General features: G+C 38.5%; 1 protein-coding gene and 1 non-coding gene across 4 annotated transcripts; both read left to right on the top strand.

The window, feature by feature from the left end:
- Positions 1-1,321: 1,321 nt before the first annotated feature.
- Positions 1,322-1,424, top strand: LOC131331682 (U6 spliceosomal RNA). Its single transcript, XR_009201483.1, has one exon. It is a non-coding gene; the product is annotated as a U6 spliceosomal RNA (small nuclear RNA).
- Positions 1,425-2,253: 829 nt separating this feature from the next.
- On the top strand, positions 2,254-15,485 carry LOC131331461 (SH2 domain-containing protein A-like). Of its 3 annotated transcripts, none has more exons than XM_058365408.1 (12): positions 2,254-2,667; positions 5,370-5,561; positions 6,613-6,822; positions 6,923-7,012; positions 8,514-8,591; positions 8,681-8,845; positions 11,823-12,161; positions 13,117-13,400; positions 13,997-14,159; positions 14,394-14,691; positions 14,882-14,959; positions 15,061-15,485. In XM_058365408.1, exons 1-12 carry the CDS (start codon positions 2,512-2,514, stop codon positions 15,117-15,119), a joined length of 2,112 nt encoding a protein of 703 aa, XP_058221391.1. In that variant the 5' UTR covers positions 2,254-2,511; the 3' UTR covers positions 15,120-15,485. The 3 variants fall into 3 exon arrangements, with proteins under 3 accessions (XP_058221391.1, XP_058221390.1, XP_058221392.1); XM_058365407.1 differs by having other exon boundaries at positions 2,258-2,667; positions 14,394-14,743; XM_058365409.1 differs by lacking the exon at positions 2,254-2,667 and adding an exon at positions 4,654-4,725 and having other exon boundaries at positions 14,394-14,743.
- Positions 15,486-16,213: the final 728 nt, after the last annotated feature.

The following is a 16,213-nucleotide window of genomic DNA, read 5'->3' as shown; positions in this document are numbered from 1 at the left end:
TTCAAAATTCTAGCTCCGCCACTGCACATGAACTATACAACTGAATAACTTACAATTAAGATTCAACTGCATAATTATGCATTGCAGAAACTACATAATAAAATGAAAAATGAAACACATGGATAATGAGGTTCGGAGGTTGGTAATGTGTCTACTACTTGGGAGCCATGCAAACCATTCGAGTAATTATTATTATTTTCGGTAAGAGAAATTTTATACAACAAAAAACGTGCAAGACGCTACAAGGAATCAATAGGGGCATCCCCTAGCCATCTATACATCAAAAAGTCCAAGAAACAACCAATAAAAAACTCACAAAAAAATTATGAACAATTGTTTATAGAAAAAATCCTAAGATCTAGAAGCCAATCATCACAAAGCCTTCTGCTTTGAATGGAGAATTTGACAGATGACCAACAGCTGATCTTAGCACTCACAGAGTTGAAGACCTCACCCACAATCCCATCAACACCTCTAGATTTGCCTTGGAATATCCTCAAGCTTCATTCCCCCAAAGAACATAAATGAAGGCTGTCAAAGACAGTTTATACAAAGAATCATGCAAGTTTTTCTATATTGGACTGCTCATTCCAATTCCTGGGCCAAAGGTAGAACTGCCCTTGTAATCCCTTTTCTAGCCAAAATTTGACTCCAACTCATCTTAGAGAGCTGACATTCAAAGAAAAGATGGCTATGAAATTCTATATCAGTCAAGCAGAGAGAACAAAGAGGGGGCACCACCATACCCCAACTCACTCTTGTCCTTTTTTGACAACCTTCCCAAGACAACCAACCAAACAATGAAACTCCATCTAGGCACACCCTAGTTAAACCACACAAGTGTATGCCAAGGTTGGAAAGAATTCCGATGCCTAAAGGCTTCCCAAGCTGATGTGGTTGAAAACTTACCATGTGAGGTTAAAGTCCATATGACCCTATGAGGAATAAATGGATTAGGGAGAAAGTCAGCTGGAGTTTGCCTAATAGTGTCTATAATGATCTTGTTGTGCTACCTAGGCCGTTTCCAGAGACCATTATCAATAACAGAAAATACTTCAACCTTGAGAGCCCGTCCTCTATGAACCACCACATAATCACCAAATGTTTGGAATAGAGCCCAAACTGGATGCCAGTTGATTAGTCCATAAGAAGGTGTCCCTGCCATTACCAATAACATATTTCATACACTCCTTACAAATATGTCTCAGCTTCAAAAGTTTCCTTACTACTCAAGAAGTTTCATTAGGAATTGGAATCCCTCGTAGGCTCTGACCTTTTAAGGATATAGACATGCATGTGTGCCCATTTAACCCATAAAAGTGTCCCTTCGAGGACATTTGATAAAATTAGAATGATACAGAGAAGATTAGCATGGCTCTTGCGCTAGAATGACATGCACAAATCGAGTACATAAACCTTCATATATCTCTCAAAGAAATTAATATACACTAGCCTTTTCTCTCACAATTGTGTAACCACAATTCAAGTGCATTACGATGTCCAGCCCCTCGCACCCTCGGGCTGTCTTTGGATTCATGGATTGCGTTTCCTCCCTCCATTCCTAATTCACATTATGCGATGTGGGAAGGTGTGGGAGCGCGAGTGTGAGAACACTTTTCAAAAACCTCATAAAGAATTAAGGCTCCGTTTGATAGCAGTGATAGATGGATAGAATTCGTAAGGAGATGAGATTATGATTGAGATTATTAATGAGAAGTGATTGATAATGAGTATGCTTGTTGGGGATGAGATTCAATAATGAGATTATTAATATTATGTTTGTTTAAGATGAGATTAGATGCTGGGATTGAATTGATAGAAGAAATTGATAATGAGAAGAGGGTTGCGATTGGACTATGAATACCAAATCTCAAGAGGTATTACTAATATCCCCAATTTGGGGTCTTGCTAATCCCATGGGATTCATAGTACGAAGTAGTTTTGGGTTACCAAACAAGGGATTAGGAAGTCATTAAGATTGTTAGTCTAATTTCAAGGCTGAAGAGGGTTAACAAATGGGGCCTAAGATTCGAAAGTCCGAGAATTAAAAACAAACAAAGAATGATAATTAAAAACGAGAGCGAATGTTATTTGAAAGATTACGTGACTAAACCTTCATCCCCCCAACTTCCAAATTAACCAAACGCAGTTGACATATGAGATATGACCCCTTCTTTTTCTTGCGGGAATATTAACCAAAACCCGTTCAATCCGTTGACGTGACAATATCCCATTGGGCAACCTAGGGGTTTCTTGGTTGAAGCAATGCATAGGATCCCAGCACCAACATCAAAAAGGAATAGCCTGAACAAAACTGCCAGGACATCACCAACCGTTACTGCACCGCCGTCACCAAACTTGACACCGTCTTTACGCCTCTAGAGAGAGAGAGAGAGAGAGAGAGTGGAGTGATAGAAACCCTCTCCGTCAAGGTCTATCGGTTGTCGGGAGGGAAAGAGTTGACGAGGGTTTATTATTTTTAGGGGGTTTTGATCGGAAAGGGCTACAAATATGGCGACTGATAATGTAGCATCGGAGCACGATTACTCGAGTTTGAAGGACCTTCGATTTGAAATCAACGGCCAAAACGACGACGCCACTTTCTCTCTCTGTTTCTGGCTTTACCTCCCCGACTCCACTCCTTTTCCATCAACAATCATTCGTCAGGTCTCTCTCTCTCTCTCTCTCTCTCTCTCTCTCTCTCTCTCTCTCTCCATATACATTAGGTTTATAAATGTGAAAGACTTTACCTTGTTAACTTTACTTGGTCCATGAATTTCTTCTAGATTTATAGTTTATTGCCGTTTTAGGGCTTTGGATTTTTGTTTTGGAATTTATACCACCAAAAACTGAATGTTTTTGCTGGCTAGTCTTCAAAAAAAGATTGCAATAGCGAAATTGGAATGTTCTTCCAACGGGTGGCTTCTATACTCTGTCCATTCTGGCAAGTCTCATATCAGTTGGTCATGTATTGCTGTGGTGTGATCATTCTTGGGCCGTTTGGGCAGCTTGTTTAAGGTGGTGGGGTTCATATTGGGTGTGTCGTTGGCGGAGCTAGGATTTGAAGTGTGTGTGTGTATGGGGCGGGGGCGAGGGGGGAATCTATATATGTAATACCCTCCAAAAATACATGCTGCGAGGTAAACCATCGATAATACTCAAAACAAAGTCTACATAATTGACGCTGAAATTGAATTATCAAAACATTAGAAGTTGGAAATGATGAATCGGGTTCAAGGACCTAATTAATTTCCAGTAATCAATACCCAATATTCCAAAGCACTGCTGGATGATCAAATAACCATTACTCTATAAACAATAGGGGCCCCTGTATCTCGCTTTCTCCCTTAACATGCTTTCTCCCTTAACATGAACGGTGCGCCACATCAAAGAAATTAACACGTTTAGAGGGGATACAAGGGCATCCCTCTTTCTCCCTTGGCAATTATACAGAAACAAGTACTACAGTAAGTTAAAAGCTAGTTGCCAAAGAGAGTGAGCAACAGAATCACCTCTAACAAATCAGATTATACTTGTGTGATCTGATAATTATGGACAATACTATGAGCCGTTATAAAGAACAATATACTTTGTCACAGTCAGAAGGTTTGATTGAGCCCACAACCTCTCAGTGGGCATGTGAAGCATTTTATGTGAACAAAAGGACAGAGCATATAAGAGGAAAGCTTCGCCTGGTTATCAACTACCAGCCTCTTAATCATTTTTTGTAGGATAACAAATTCCCTCTTCCTCGGAGAAGTGTTCTTTTTGCAAACTTGCCTAAAGCTCAAATTTTCTCAAAGTTTGACCTAAAAGCAGGTTTTTGGCAGCTGGGCATCCATCCAGATGATCGTCCCAAAACTAGTTTTTGCATTCCAGATCACCACTTCTGTAATTTGTAAACCACCGATTAGTTTAAAAAACCAAACTTGACAAAATGACAAGCCTCATTACCCCCAAGTCTTTCTCCTTATTTCAGCATCTTGGTAAATGAGAGGAAGTGGGGGTGGCCCGTGCCGCTACCCCCCTCCAGGTAGCTCCACCCATGCTTCTGTTATAGTTCTAGCATATCAATGATTGTTTGCTTCGGATTTAGAAAAAGTCAAGAAGGCCATTTGGGAATCCCTTTTCTTTGCGAATTATGTGGAGCATATGGAGTCTAGAAATAGTCTTTTTCTTTTTTAAAGTGCAAGAAGGTGTTTTGGACAGAGTCAATTGAATTGGTGAGCGCTAGGGTAGCGTCTTGGGTCATAGCAGCAAAAGGAATTACTGAGTATTCAGTTTGAGACTTCACGCGCTGCATTGAGAGGGTCCGCAACTTGAAGAGGAAGGAAAAGCAGAGAACACTACTGGGTTGATGATGCACTTGTTTGCCTCTCTTGAAGGGTTTTTGTTGTATTTTTTTTGTATGGGGTGTTTGTTATGCATTTGCAGTTTGCCAATTTTGCCCCCTTTCGGTTCAAAGCACGACATGTGATTGGTTAAGGAGTATGTGACAACCTAGTTGAGATATACCTTCTTCTTAGATGTTCCTGTTTTTTCATTCCCTTTAACTAGTTTCACTATATATTTTTGAGTTAATAAATTATTTTTTTTCCAGTAAAAATAGTGTAACTTTCGTGGTTATATCTCAAAATAGGTCAAAAGTTCAAGAGACTGATAAGAAAGTCAGATGGATACTGGGCGACTATACAAGCAAATCAATGCTATTTTTCATTCTAGCTGGTATACTCATCAAAAGTATTTCTTTAGCTGGTTGATCCCCTTTGATTTTCTTAAAGTTCCTTGTGACATGAAAGGGACTCTATAGTGGTTGTTGACAAAAGGGGAGGGAAACTTGGAAAAGGTGAGGTTTCCTGTAGAATTTGACTGACATGAAACTGGTAGGAAATTTAGGTTTCAATTGTCACATAGTAAGTTGTGATTTACAATTTGCTCATCATAAATATGTATCAATTTGTGAACTGTACAGAAGGGTGTGAGTGGAAATAAATTTTCTAGTAGCAACAACAACAATAACAACAATAAGAGAACCCATGTAGTCCCCAACAAAAATAACAACAACAACAACAAATAATTTTTCTAGTAGCAGGTGTGTAAAAACTGAAGAGAGTTGTCTAAGAAAGGAATCGGTTTTGAAGGCTGTTATTGAGCAATTTCCGTGAGCAGTCAATTCAAATTGCAAATTAGTGAATTGCTTCCTATCGCATTTCATATGATACATCCAATGCCAGTAGTATAACTTTTTATAGTAAACATGATATTCCCATTAAAATGCCCTGTAAATCAACATTTCAATTTGATCTTATACTTGTGTTCTGTTGCTATTGGTGGAAGGGTGGTTCACTTCGCTCAACTTTTGTATGCAGATGCACTCGGAGATCGCATGCAGTGTTCCTTTCCTTGTGTTGGATGAGGAGAATAAAATGATGCTTTTTCCACTGCTTTTCCTGCATAAAGAAGCTCCCAGTCCTCCCAATCCTACTTTAGGGGTGGAAGTTCCTCATGCATCTGCTAAGATTGCTTTCTCATTTGACAAATGGGTTCATGTTGGATGTGAGGTATCTTATGAATATTCTAAAATTCCAACTATTACAATCTGATATGTATTTATGTATGTGTGTGTGTGTGTGTGTATCTCTCTCTCTCTCTCTCTCTATATATATATATATATATATATATATATATATATATATATATATATATATATATAGAGAGAGAGAGAGAGAGAGAGAGAGAGAGAGAGAGAGAGAGAGAGAGAGAGAGAGAGAGATTGGAGTTGCTTTCATGTTTTCAATTATCAGATGAAATTAGTAGCATATAACACCAAATCTAGGTTTATCACATAGTGGGACTGATATATATATATATTTTTAAATTCGACATCCTTGTGTCCGGTTTTGCATGAATAACTACCATAAGTTTTGATGAGCGCTGTGGTTAAAGAACAAAGGTTTGATAGAACGCACCGATCTATGAACTAATGACAGATTTCTCTCTTCCAAGAACATGGAAGTTATGGAACAATCAAGGTAAAAGATGTAATTGTAAAGCATTTTCTGATAACACTAAAATAAATGATAATCAAAGGGTGGGACTGACTTTTCTGTTTTTTTTTTTTTTTGACATCCTCTAGTATAAGTTTTAATGAGCGCTGTGGTTAAAGAACAAAGGTTTATAGAACAGACCAATCTATGAATTAGTGACAGATATTGGTCTAACATGAAGTCATGGTTGAAGGATCTCGGTCCTTGGGCTGTATGCGAGAATGGCCAATATAGGGGTTAGAATAGTTTACGAGGTGATGGAAAATGAGCAAGCATCTTATATGATGTGGAGAAACTAGATATGAACAACTTAGAAATGATATTCTTTGCAAGTTCTTATATTTTTACAGTTATACACATATAGTAAGTGAAATAAAAATGCATATAAGACACTTGTTGGGAGAAAGAGGGGCTATGAATACGAGTCAAACCACTTCTACTTGAAGTTCAGACGACATTTGATTTGGTCAAGGTTCTGATTGACTTCTTTGACTCGCTCATTCTGGTCTTTTCTGTCAGACCTCGTCTGTTTATTGAATACTTCTTGTTAATGTGGTCATCTTAGGTTGCTACTCATCTTGTGCGGCTTCACATTAATGGGGAGATTGCGGGAGAGATGCCTTTGAGTTCTTCAGCGGTCAATGACTCCAATTTAAATGGTCTAAGAAGTATATCTTTGGTCGGAACGGATGGAGATGATAATAGGTTCGAGGGTTATGTCCGCCGTTTTGAACTCCTGCCTAAAACATCATCTATCAAAGCTCACTTTGTAAAGGTGTATATGTGTTGCGAATTTCTAGCTTGCTATGGTTGCTTGTGTCCCTTTAATTTCATGTAGTTGGTTATTTGTGCTTATTTTTTTTTGGTGATGCCAGAATCCACCTTTGCAATTATCTGTTGATGGTTCAGGTGCCTCTGATATTGAAGAAGACGATGATGGAGTTTGGAGTATTGTTGGTGGAAAGGTTGGATTACATTTTTCCCTTTGTAGGCCATCAATAGTTATCATTTTTTCCCCTTTGTTTTAATTTTGGCCTACCTTCTAACGATATGAAATGCAAGCGTTGTCCTTTGACATTTTACTAGAGGTTGGAAACACGCGATGCATTGGCAATTTGTCGTAAGAACAATAACTGAATGGAGGAGGTTCTCTCATAGTCATAAGTTAAAACTTAAAAGAAACATCTCCATAGAAAATAATTCATCATTGTTAAGTGTCTAGCTGGACCCCATCCCCCTCTCCCCTACAGAAAATGATAAAAATAGTTATTTTGGTGGGTCGTGATGAACTTGTTTGCATAGAGGCCCATTGATGGACAATTTTTGAAAAAATAGAAAGCCGACACAGTGGTTACCAATTCTAAATTGGAACTGATATCTCATGTCCCTGCATCATGTATCAAATTGGAATGGAAGTTGTAAGATTGGAAGACCCCTTCGAAGTAGAATAGAAAAAGATATGAACATACATGGATAGCTCAAAGAGCTTTCTTTGCAAGCGCCTTAGGTAGTATTCGCCCTTATATAGCTAATAGCTTGCTAAGTTTCACTTCCCTCCCGCCTTCCCTTATTAGGTGGAAGGTCTTTGCTAATAGTTGGCATTTGATAAGCTCTTGTCAAGGTTGAAAGTATCATACAAGTGACAAAATAGAAATTTAGGACTGTAAAACTTGATTTTGTTATGCCCTCTATTGGTTCATTCACTTGCGTCAATGGATATTTATATATGCTCTTTCATTATAGGACAACTTAGCACTTCATACTTCCAGCTATTTTGGAATGGATACATGAATCCCGTTTCACTCTCCGAGTGTATGAAGGGGAAAAAGTTTTGTTGAAGCTCTAGATATTACAGACACAAAAAAGTATGTGTTAAAGCAATTTAATAGTAATATATATCAATATCAGTCTAACTTAGCTACACCAAGAGCTTTTCTATAGCAGATTCCGGGCATCAAGGACTAGATTATTTTGTTTGTTGGTTGTGGTAATTTGTACTCACTCCGTCCCCATTTTTTAGTCCCTTTTGGGGATTCAAACTAAACAAAGGAACACATTGCACTTTTGGAACTTTGTTTTTTTCATTTTATCCTTCAATCATTAACTCTTCTTACTTTTTTAGTAGTACTAATTTTAAAATAGAAGGGTAAAACAGAAAATTCATTATTTATTACCCATTTAGTTTTAAAGCGGGACAATCTTTTTGGGACGGCGAAAAGTGCTAACTGGAACGTTTGTTGTTAGAGCTGGGGAACATCTAAGTTTCTCTCTTTTGTAAAAGCGTTGAGTTTGGAGAGCTGAGTTTCTCCTCCAACGCTTAGGAATTATGTTCTTTTTGCCTATGGAGAGGACACATTCAATGCCAACTACCTAATATTTTTCATGTTACTTTCTTTTTTCAAGTTAATGGTACTAAAAGCGATGTGTTCTTATGCGTTTTATTTTCTATATTTGATTGGAATACAGGCATCTTGTCGCAGGAATTTTTCCTTGGATGTCACTTTACGAGATGCATTTGGTGAGCCCACAAACAAGGAAATGGAGGTATGCGTCGTCGGCATATATGAGATTAGTGGTACTATGTTCACCAGTGTAAGTACCATACTTATTTGTACCTGTACTTGTCATGTTAGGTTGTTGCCTCACTTTTGTATGCTGACAACGGATTACCTGTCGAGAAGCCAGATGATGCAGAAGCTCCTCTTCTAACAAGCTATGATGGAATTGAGTTTGCTTGTTGTGATAGACCAAGTAAACTAACAAATGGACGTGCTTCCTTTAAGCTCAAGATAGCCCAGGTGCTAATACGAATATGAAACACTTCTTCTGCATCTCTTTCTACTAAATTCATGAAGATATGCATTTGTTGTGTTATTGACATACGGGCAAGTGACTTGTACATCACAAAAAGTTAGGGATACAACCAAGGCCACACCAAGCATTAGTGGGAGCGGGAACGCGAGAGCATAAAATCCTTTCAAGAGCTATTGAATAGCTTGATGTGCAATGTCGGACCCATTTCCTAACAGCTTAAGCTTTTGGGACAGTTGGTAACTTAACATGGTATTGGAGCTCAAGTTGGGAGATCATTTGGGCTCTCCAGTTGCAGTTGTTTCTTGTTTGTGTTCTGCTTTCCTTTCATATTCTCCTTAGATCTTAATATTTGCATCTCCACATGCAAGACAAAGTTGCACGTGAGGGAGGGTGTTGATTAACTTGATATACAACGCTGGGATTATTTCTTAATAGCTTGAGCTTTTGAGACAATTGGTATCTTAACAAGAAGGCCCTATTTTTAAAAAATATCCATATGGAATAAACAATTGACATTTGAAAGAAACGCGGTGAAAATATTTGGAGCGACTGGTAATAGATGAAGATGCTAGCGTGCGAGTAAGATGCCCTCCCTTAAGCCTAGTATTCAACCCTTTGCACCAGCAGTTTGCTACCAATTCACTTGGTAGGGCATGCAGGGGTAATGCGTCAGTGTGTCTTATTTTGCATAAGTTATACACATGGAGACTTTTAGTTGGTTAAAAGTGAATCCATCACTGTTTCGTGAATCCGACTTGATGGGTTTGCAAATTTATCCATCCAAAATTCACTAATCTGTGAGTTGGCGGTGATTTCGATGTAACCATTGTTGAATGGCACCCTTTAAGTATAAAGTGTTATTTACTTCCAAGGTTACACGTATTAAACAACAATGACTGCAAAGTTGTTCTTCACTTGACAACTCTTTGGAGCCTTTTCTTGTATTAGAAATGCAACATATTTGACGGTAATGCTATATCTTTAAGCTATGCATTTGTGTAGCTTCAACTGTCTCATTTCAAGCCTTGTGCATGGAGGTGTGACATTTTACCATTAAAACCTGCAGCACTTTTTTTTTTTTTTGTGTGTGTTATAGCTGTTGACCATTTTTAATCTGATTGAACTTATTTCATGGTGAAATTACGTAGAGACCCCCTCATCTATACCTGTTTCCCATAGACACCCCCTAACGTTTAAAGTTGCCCATATTGACCAAACCCCCCCCCCCCCCCCCCCCATCTGTTTAATGTCCGTTAAATAATGTTGGATATCTAAGACAAATGTTGTCATTTGGACGAAAATACCCTTTGTTAGTTACATACAGACATAACCTTCTACCCCCTCTTCTCCTTGTCCCCATCCTCTCTCTGGCTCTTTCTCACCCTCATCTGGCAAACCACAATACCTATCTTAATCTTCGATTTGTCCATGGGTGCTTTCAATTGGCTAAAGCTAGGTTAACAGCTCCTGATCATGAAGAACAGAGGAGTTTTAAGAGAGAGAGAGCACAAAATTGGGTTCAAACTTTAGCAATATGAGAGAGAGAGAGAGAGAGAGAGAGAGAGAGAGAGAGAGAGAGAGAGAGAGAGAGAGAGAGAGAGTTTTTTAGGGGTAGAATCGTCATTTCTGTCATTCTGTTAACAGAGTTAGCAATTTTTCCATTTCAAGTAGATGAGGGGGTCTGTTTGTGCACTTTTAAACGTTAGATGGTGTCCGTGGGAAACAGGTATAGATGAGGGGGGGTCTCCGTGTAATTTCACCTTATTTCATTTTTAACCTCTAAATCTGAATTGCGTTAGTTTTTTTTTCTTTCATTCATTTTCTTCTTTAGTGGATGTAATTGTATTTTGAACAAGAATAGAATAATTGTCCCCTTGTTGCGGTCCAATTTAAGATAATTTTGGTCCCTTTGGGGAGTTCCTACTTTTTAAGGGAACACACATTTAATGCACTTCAAGTCACATCAAAAAGGTAGTTTTTAGTAAAATTGTACTTCTATTTCAAATCTTTAAACTATTCATACTCCTTTGTGGAGGATTTTTTTGGAAAACTTCAAAGAATTTATCTTTGACTTTATAAAGTTGACATGTGTTTTAGGACATCCCAAAAATGGAAAGGTGGACTAAAAAAATGGGACGGAGGGAGTAGTGTGCATGTATAGGTTGGTTAATTTGGTTGATATTGTTGGTGTGTGTTGTTGCATTTCGAAATGTAACAATAACATCCTTTTAAGAGGAAGATCATTAGTGGAGCACAATATGATTATGTTGCTGGAGTTTTCTAGCTAATATCATAAATCTGTTTTCTTTATTTACTCATTTAATGATTAACTTATTATTCTGTACGTGAGTTGAGTTGCGCCAGTCTTTTCAGTGATCTTCATATTTCACCCGAAAGAAGTCTTTAAGGCTTTCGACCTAAGGTTCCTTCTTTCTCTTTTTCTCTCTAAATGTTTATGTTTCTTATATAAAGACAAAAACTGATCCATCACATTTTTCTTGTTAGAATCCATCACATTTTTCTTGTTACAGAACATGTTCAAAATGCAGTTCTCTACATTACAAACTATTATCATTTAGGTCTTTCTTTGGGATCTTATTTATTCAGTCATTGACTGTTGGTTCTGTTGTTGGGGAAGATGGATGTTCTAGGTCAATACGGTTAATCTTTAGTGATTTATTGTTCAGGAAATTTGATGAAGTATACCATATGATTGTGGGAGAAGGTAGAACTTATTCGTATTTGTGGTGTTTGAAGATATCTGAATAGTGGAGACATATAAAATATGAACAGTTAAATAGCCAACTAAATTTAGACATCATGGGTGTTCCATTATTGGAGCCACCAATGAAAAGGACCTTTTTTGTCTACTAATATCCGAATTCTATTCCATTTTGTTTTCTAGATTCCAACTTTGTCTACCAGAATTGTTGGTGACTTGATTTTCTTTTCTTGTTTCAGCTTTCATCTAAATGTGACAATAGGCTTTTCCGCATTAGGTTTGAGATTCCAAAAATGGGGAGTTATCCTTTCTTTGAGGCGTTCTTTAGTCCAATTCGTTGTATTTCGCGAAATCGTAACACGCAGATTTCTTCTGTAAAGTGGAAAAGGTCAAATTCAAGTGGGTTGGGTGAGGGATCCTCAGAACTTCTGTACAATATTGTACGTGAAGCAAAATTTAGCCCATCATCAAAACGGGTGAAATTAGGACAAGAAAATTCATTTGCAACTCGCAAGGCTAATCTCACCATGGACCGAGCTGATGACGAATGCAACTCTCGTGCGTGGACTGCTAACGAGGTATCCCTTTTTGTGATTTTTCTTCTTTGCCATAATCATTAGAAAGTACATATAGTTGATCTTACGACTTTCAAACTCTTTTTCTGCACATGAACTGTATGTTTAGTGTCAACCATTGGTATGCATTCTCTTTTGTATTTGCTGTGATGACATAATTTCAAACGAGTTATGCTTGGCTTACATGCTCAGGTAACTCAATCATCTATTATGTAGTATTACTATGTTCACTTAGATTTTGGAGTGAATTTCATGTATGCTAGTATTTTGCCTTACATATCTCATGCTCTGAGTTATGTACATTTCCTTGGAACATTGAATTTTTCCATAGAAAGTTTCTTCCAACTTTCTTTCACTTTTTTGGATTGGGCTGAGAAACATGAAGAGCACCCCAAAAGTTCTCTATTTTGCCTTCTGTTCTTGATTTTATATACTGCGAGCTACTGTGGGCTTCCTTCCAACCCAAGTCAAATCAACACGTTTTTTGTTTCTCAATTCAGTGTGGTTGGTTGTTATTTGTTAATTGTTTTTACGTAATTGGCTAACAAATTTTTCCATCAGAAGCCATAAATGACCTCAATGAGATGGAAACCTAAGTCTTGAAAAGTTTGTGGCTCATGCTCATTCTTGTTTCTAGTGGCACAGCTGTCCATTTCTTGAGTAACCGTCTTTTGGCCAATATTTTCTGTTGTGCTGATTTTTGTCTGGTGGACTGTTTGGCTGTTCCATACTTCTGTGAGCTCGGTGACATGGAGTTTGGGTGTACAGTTCATATTCATCAAAAAACTGCTTGCTTTTTAATACAATAGTATAAGCTGTAATTCTCTCTTCGGTTGCATTGATTGTACACCTGGGGTGGGGTGGTCTCTTTGATTTTAATTTCACTTTTGAGATTTTATTGTTGTTATAGCTGGAGTCTTTGACACCTTTTTCTCAGCCTGTTACCGTTGTGAATTAGGACTATAACGTATACGGATCTAGTTTAGGGCGGAGACCAGAAAACCACGAAGAAACAGATAACTCCCCATCAGATTCAGAGAGTATTGAAGCAAGAAAATCAAATTTTAAGAGCACATCAAGCAATAGGAGTCCAGTTTCAGATACGGCTATCTTCAAATACTGCCTGGGAGGCTTAAATGAGAGGGCTCTTTTGCTCAAGGAAGTTGCAACAGCAGCTTCTGAAAAAGAACTGGCGGACTTTGCACGGCAGGTTTCCCTATACTTGGGATGTTCTCATCATGGGTAAGCTATGAAACTATGCAGTAAAAGTGATCTATTTGGCATATGGTCGGCACATAGTAAAAAAAATCCATGTACCATTGTGGACCCCATTTTCACCGGTTGTTAGAACAGATAAACAGTTGTGGAGCCTTGAAAGGAAACATTTCTCTCTGGGATAACAAAAACTTCTTAGTTTACTATGTCTACATTAAATTCTTTTGTTGTTACCATGGATGATGTTTCTTTCATTGCCAAACTGACATGAATTCTTGCATTTTATGTGTTTGTACCATGCACAAGGTTGGTTATTACTGCTTCATTTCTCACTGAGGAGATGTAGTGATTAGTGTATTTCGGAAAAATGGGAAATGAATGTACGATGTGTAGCATTGTTTCTCCAATGGATTCTTTCTAATTGTGACAAAGAAGCAACAGATTATGTCGCATTATTCTGTACGAGTTTGGCGTAAGATGGAACCAGATTGATATTGGAGTTAGCTTTAATCCCTTTCTCTGTGTATCTCGTGAGGACCTCCTAAAAATGACAAGTGGACTCTACACCATATGTGCCATTTGTTTCATTGTCTCTCGTGAATATGAAGTGTATATTTTTCCAGGCGTCAAGTAATTCTCGCGAAGAGATTGGTAGAGGAGGGAACAAAAGCTTGGGATCTGATCTCACAAAACAATCCCCACGTTATTTGGGAGAATGTGGTAGCTGAGATAAATCACCGTTTCATGAAGATTGCATGCTCCAGCACCAGGTCTCTGACACTGCAGGTCTCTCTCTCTCTCTCTCTCTCTCGGACTCCTTGCTTGCTCGCGCACTTCAACACCACTCCGACGCATACATGATTATGTGAATTCCCATTTATGCATTTCTGCATGAAGCTTTCGCTATTGTCTTTCTCAAAGCTCAGTTGCCTGTGGCTAATGAATGAAATCAACGATGGAAAAAAAGCCTGGGTTCGGCATCATACATGAAAATTTGTTGAATTTTTATTAATCTCCCAGGACTTTGAGACTCTGAGGAGAATTGCTGGATGCCAGGAGTTTGTGGCTCGAGAAAACTTTGAGAAGATGTGGTGTTGGCTATACCCCGTAGCTTTTACATTATCTAGAGTTTGGGTAAATGCAATGTGGAATTCTGCATCTCCTAAGTGGATGGAAGGATTCATTACAAAGGAAGAAGCAGAGTCTTCACTTCAAGGTCCAGGGGTCCTTCAAGACCCTGGAACATTTGTACTGCGGTTTCCTACTTCAAGGAGCTGGCCCCACCCAGATGCTGGCAACTTGGTTGCAACTTATATTGGTAGTGATTATAATATTCACCACAGGCTTTTGTCACTTGATTACATTTTCAGGTGCATACTTATTGTCTTTCTTTTTTCTTTGACTTTGTAACTAACGGAGGAAGTGCAAATTAGTAGCTACTCACTGTTACATGACTTTTTCTTTGCCTGACTGACACGAACAGTGACATCTTCTTTTGGCTCATGTAGTTCTGGAGAAAAGGAAATGTCTTCGAAACCATTACAAGATATGCTGCTTGCAGAACCTGAGCTCTCGCGTTTGGGCAGGTAAGATAGCTGATTAATGTTACATTGTACTTGCCTGTTGAACTTGATACGTTTCACGATTGGGCTGGTAAGATAGCTGATTAATCTCTTAAAATTTGCAGGATTATTAGAAGTCACTAGTGTTGATTGCTTCATAGCTTTGCTACCCCTTCTAGGTTAAAGGTAACTTGTTTGTGACATAAGTTTTCTTATCGGTTCCCTTCATTATGAACAAAGTGTTCTCGACATGGTTAGCAATTAGCAGCTAGTTGTGACAATGTAGAAAGAAATTTGTAACCTTCTATGTAGTTATGCCAATGCACAGACGGTGTAAGTAGTCTTCTTCAAACCTAAATTATAGATCTCGACGTGACCCTAAAATATATAGAACATGGATTATCACGCACTGATCTAATTACTGTGCGTGTGTATAGGTGAGCATAGAGTCTAGACACACCATATATTCACCTGGGCATAATTTAAGGGCCTGTGTGATGATATCATGATAGAGATTTGCAAAAGCTAAATGAAAGTTGTGATTAGCCAACTTGACTGACTGTGCTCATGTTTGCTGAAAACTAGCTTTTGATGGGTTTGTGGAGTGTGATTGGTATTGTACTCTACTTAGCCATGTGATCACAGATATAAACCCTAGGATACGATGTGCTTTTGAAGTGGAGTAGTAGTTTGGTTTTTTTCTCTTCATTCTACATGATGGGGAACTAGCGTGAATTCTGGAAATCTCTAATTTTTTTATGCCTTGTTGTGATTTGATTGTTAATGCTGCTCGGGTGGGTGCACTTCTGATATTCGTCACACTACAAGCTCGGCCTAACCAAATATCTCATAAGTTTTAGTTGCTCTTTTGGTACTTTAATACCGGCTGTAATTTTTGGCAATAGAACCAACTGAATTAGTTTTTGTACCATTAGTAACTAGGTTGAACTTGAGATGTTTCGACAGTTTAGGCGCCTGTTTATCCCTACACCGTTCAGCCTTCCTGCAACCCCTCCCGCCCCTTGCCTTCAACTCTTGCACGCCACCTCTCACTTGGGTTCAACATGTTTTGCGCCACCAGCACTCCTTTAGCATTGTTGCCTCCCCTTCTCTAGCGTGCTTACCTTCCTTCCTGCCTTTTCCCCTCCCTACGCTACCCTTCTTTCCCATCCACTACTCTTATCTTGCCTCTTCATTCTAATCCTAATACGTGGCCTCACGTAGTCGAACTCATTGTGCTTGTTCGGCCATCAATATTCAGGCATTTGTCTTCTCTTG

Source organism: Rhododendron vialii, chromosome 6a (genome assembly GCF_030253575.1).
Source record: "Rhododendron vialii isolate Sample 1 chromosome 6a, ASM3025357v1".
Taxonomy (NCBI): domain Eukaryota; kingdom Viridiplantae; phylum Streptophyta; class Magnoliopsida; order Ericales; family Ericaceae; genus Rhododendron; species Rhododendron vialii.
This window is presented reverse-complemented; position numbering and strand designations above follow the sequence as displayed.

Coding starts and splice junctions, on each gene's coding strand:
- LOC131331461 (XM_058365407.1), top strand. CDS start 2,512: ATGGCGACTGATAATGTAGCATCGGAGCACGATTACTCGAGTTTGAAG. Junction 5,562..6,612: donor GGGTTCATGTTGGATGTGAG/GTATCTTATGAA, acceptor TGGTCATCTTAG/GTTGCTACTCATCTTGTGCG. Junction 13,401..13,996: donor TTGGGATGTTCTCATCATGG/GTAAGCTATGAA, acceptor ATATTTTTCCAG/GCGTCAAGTAATTCTCGCGA.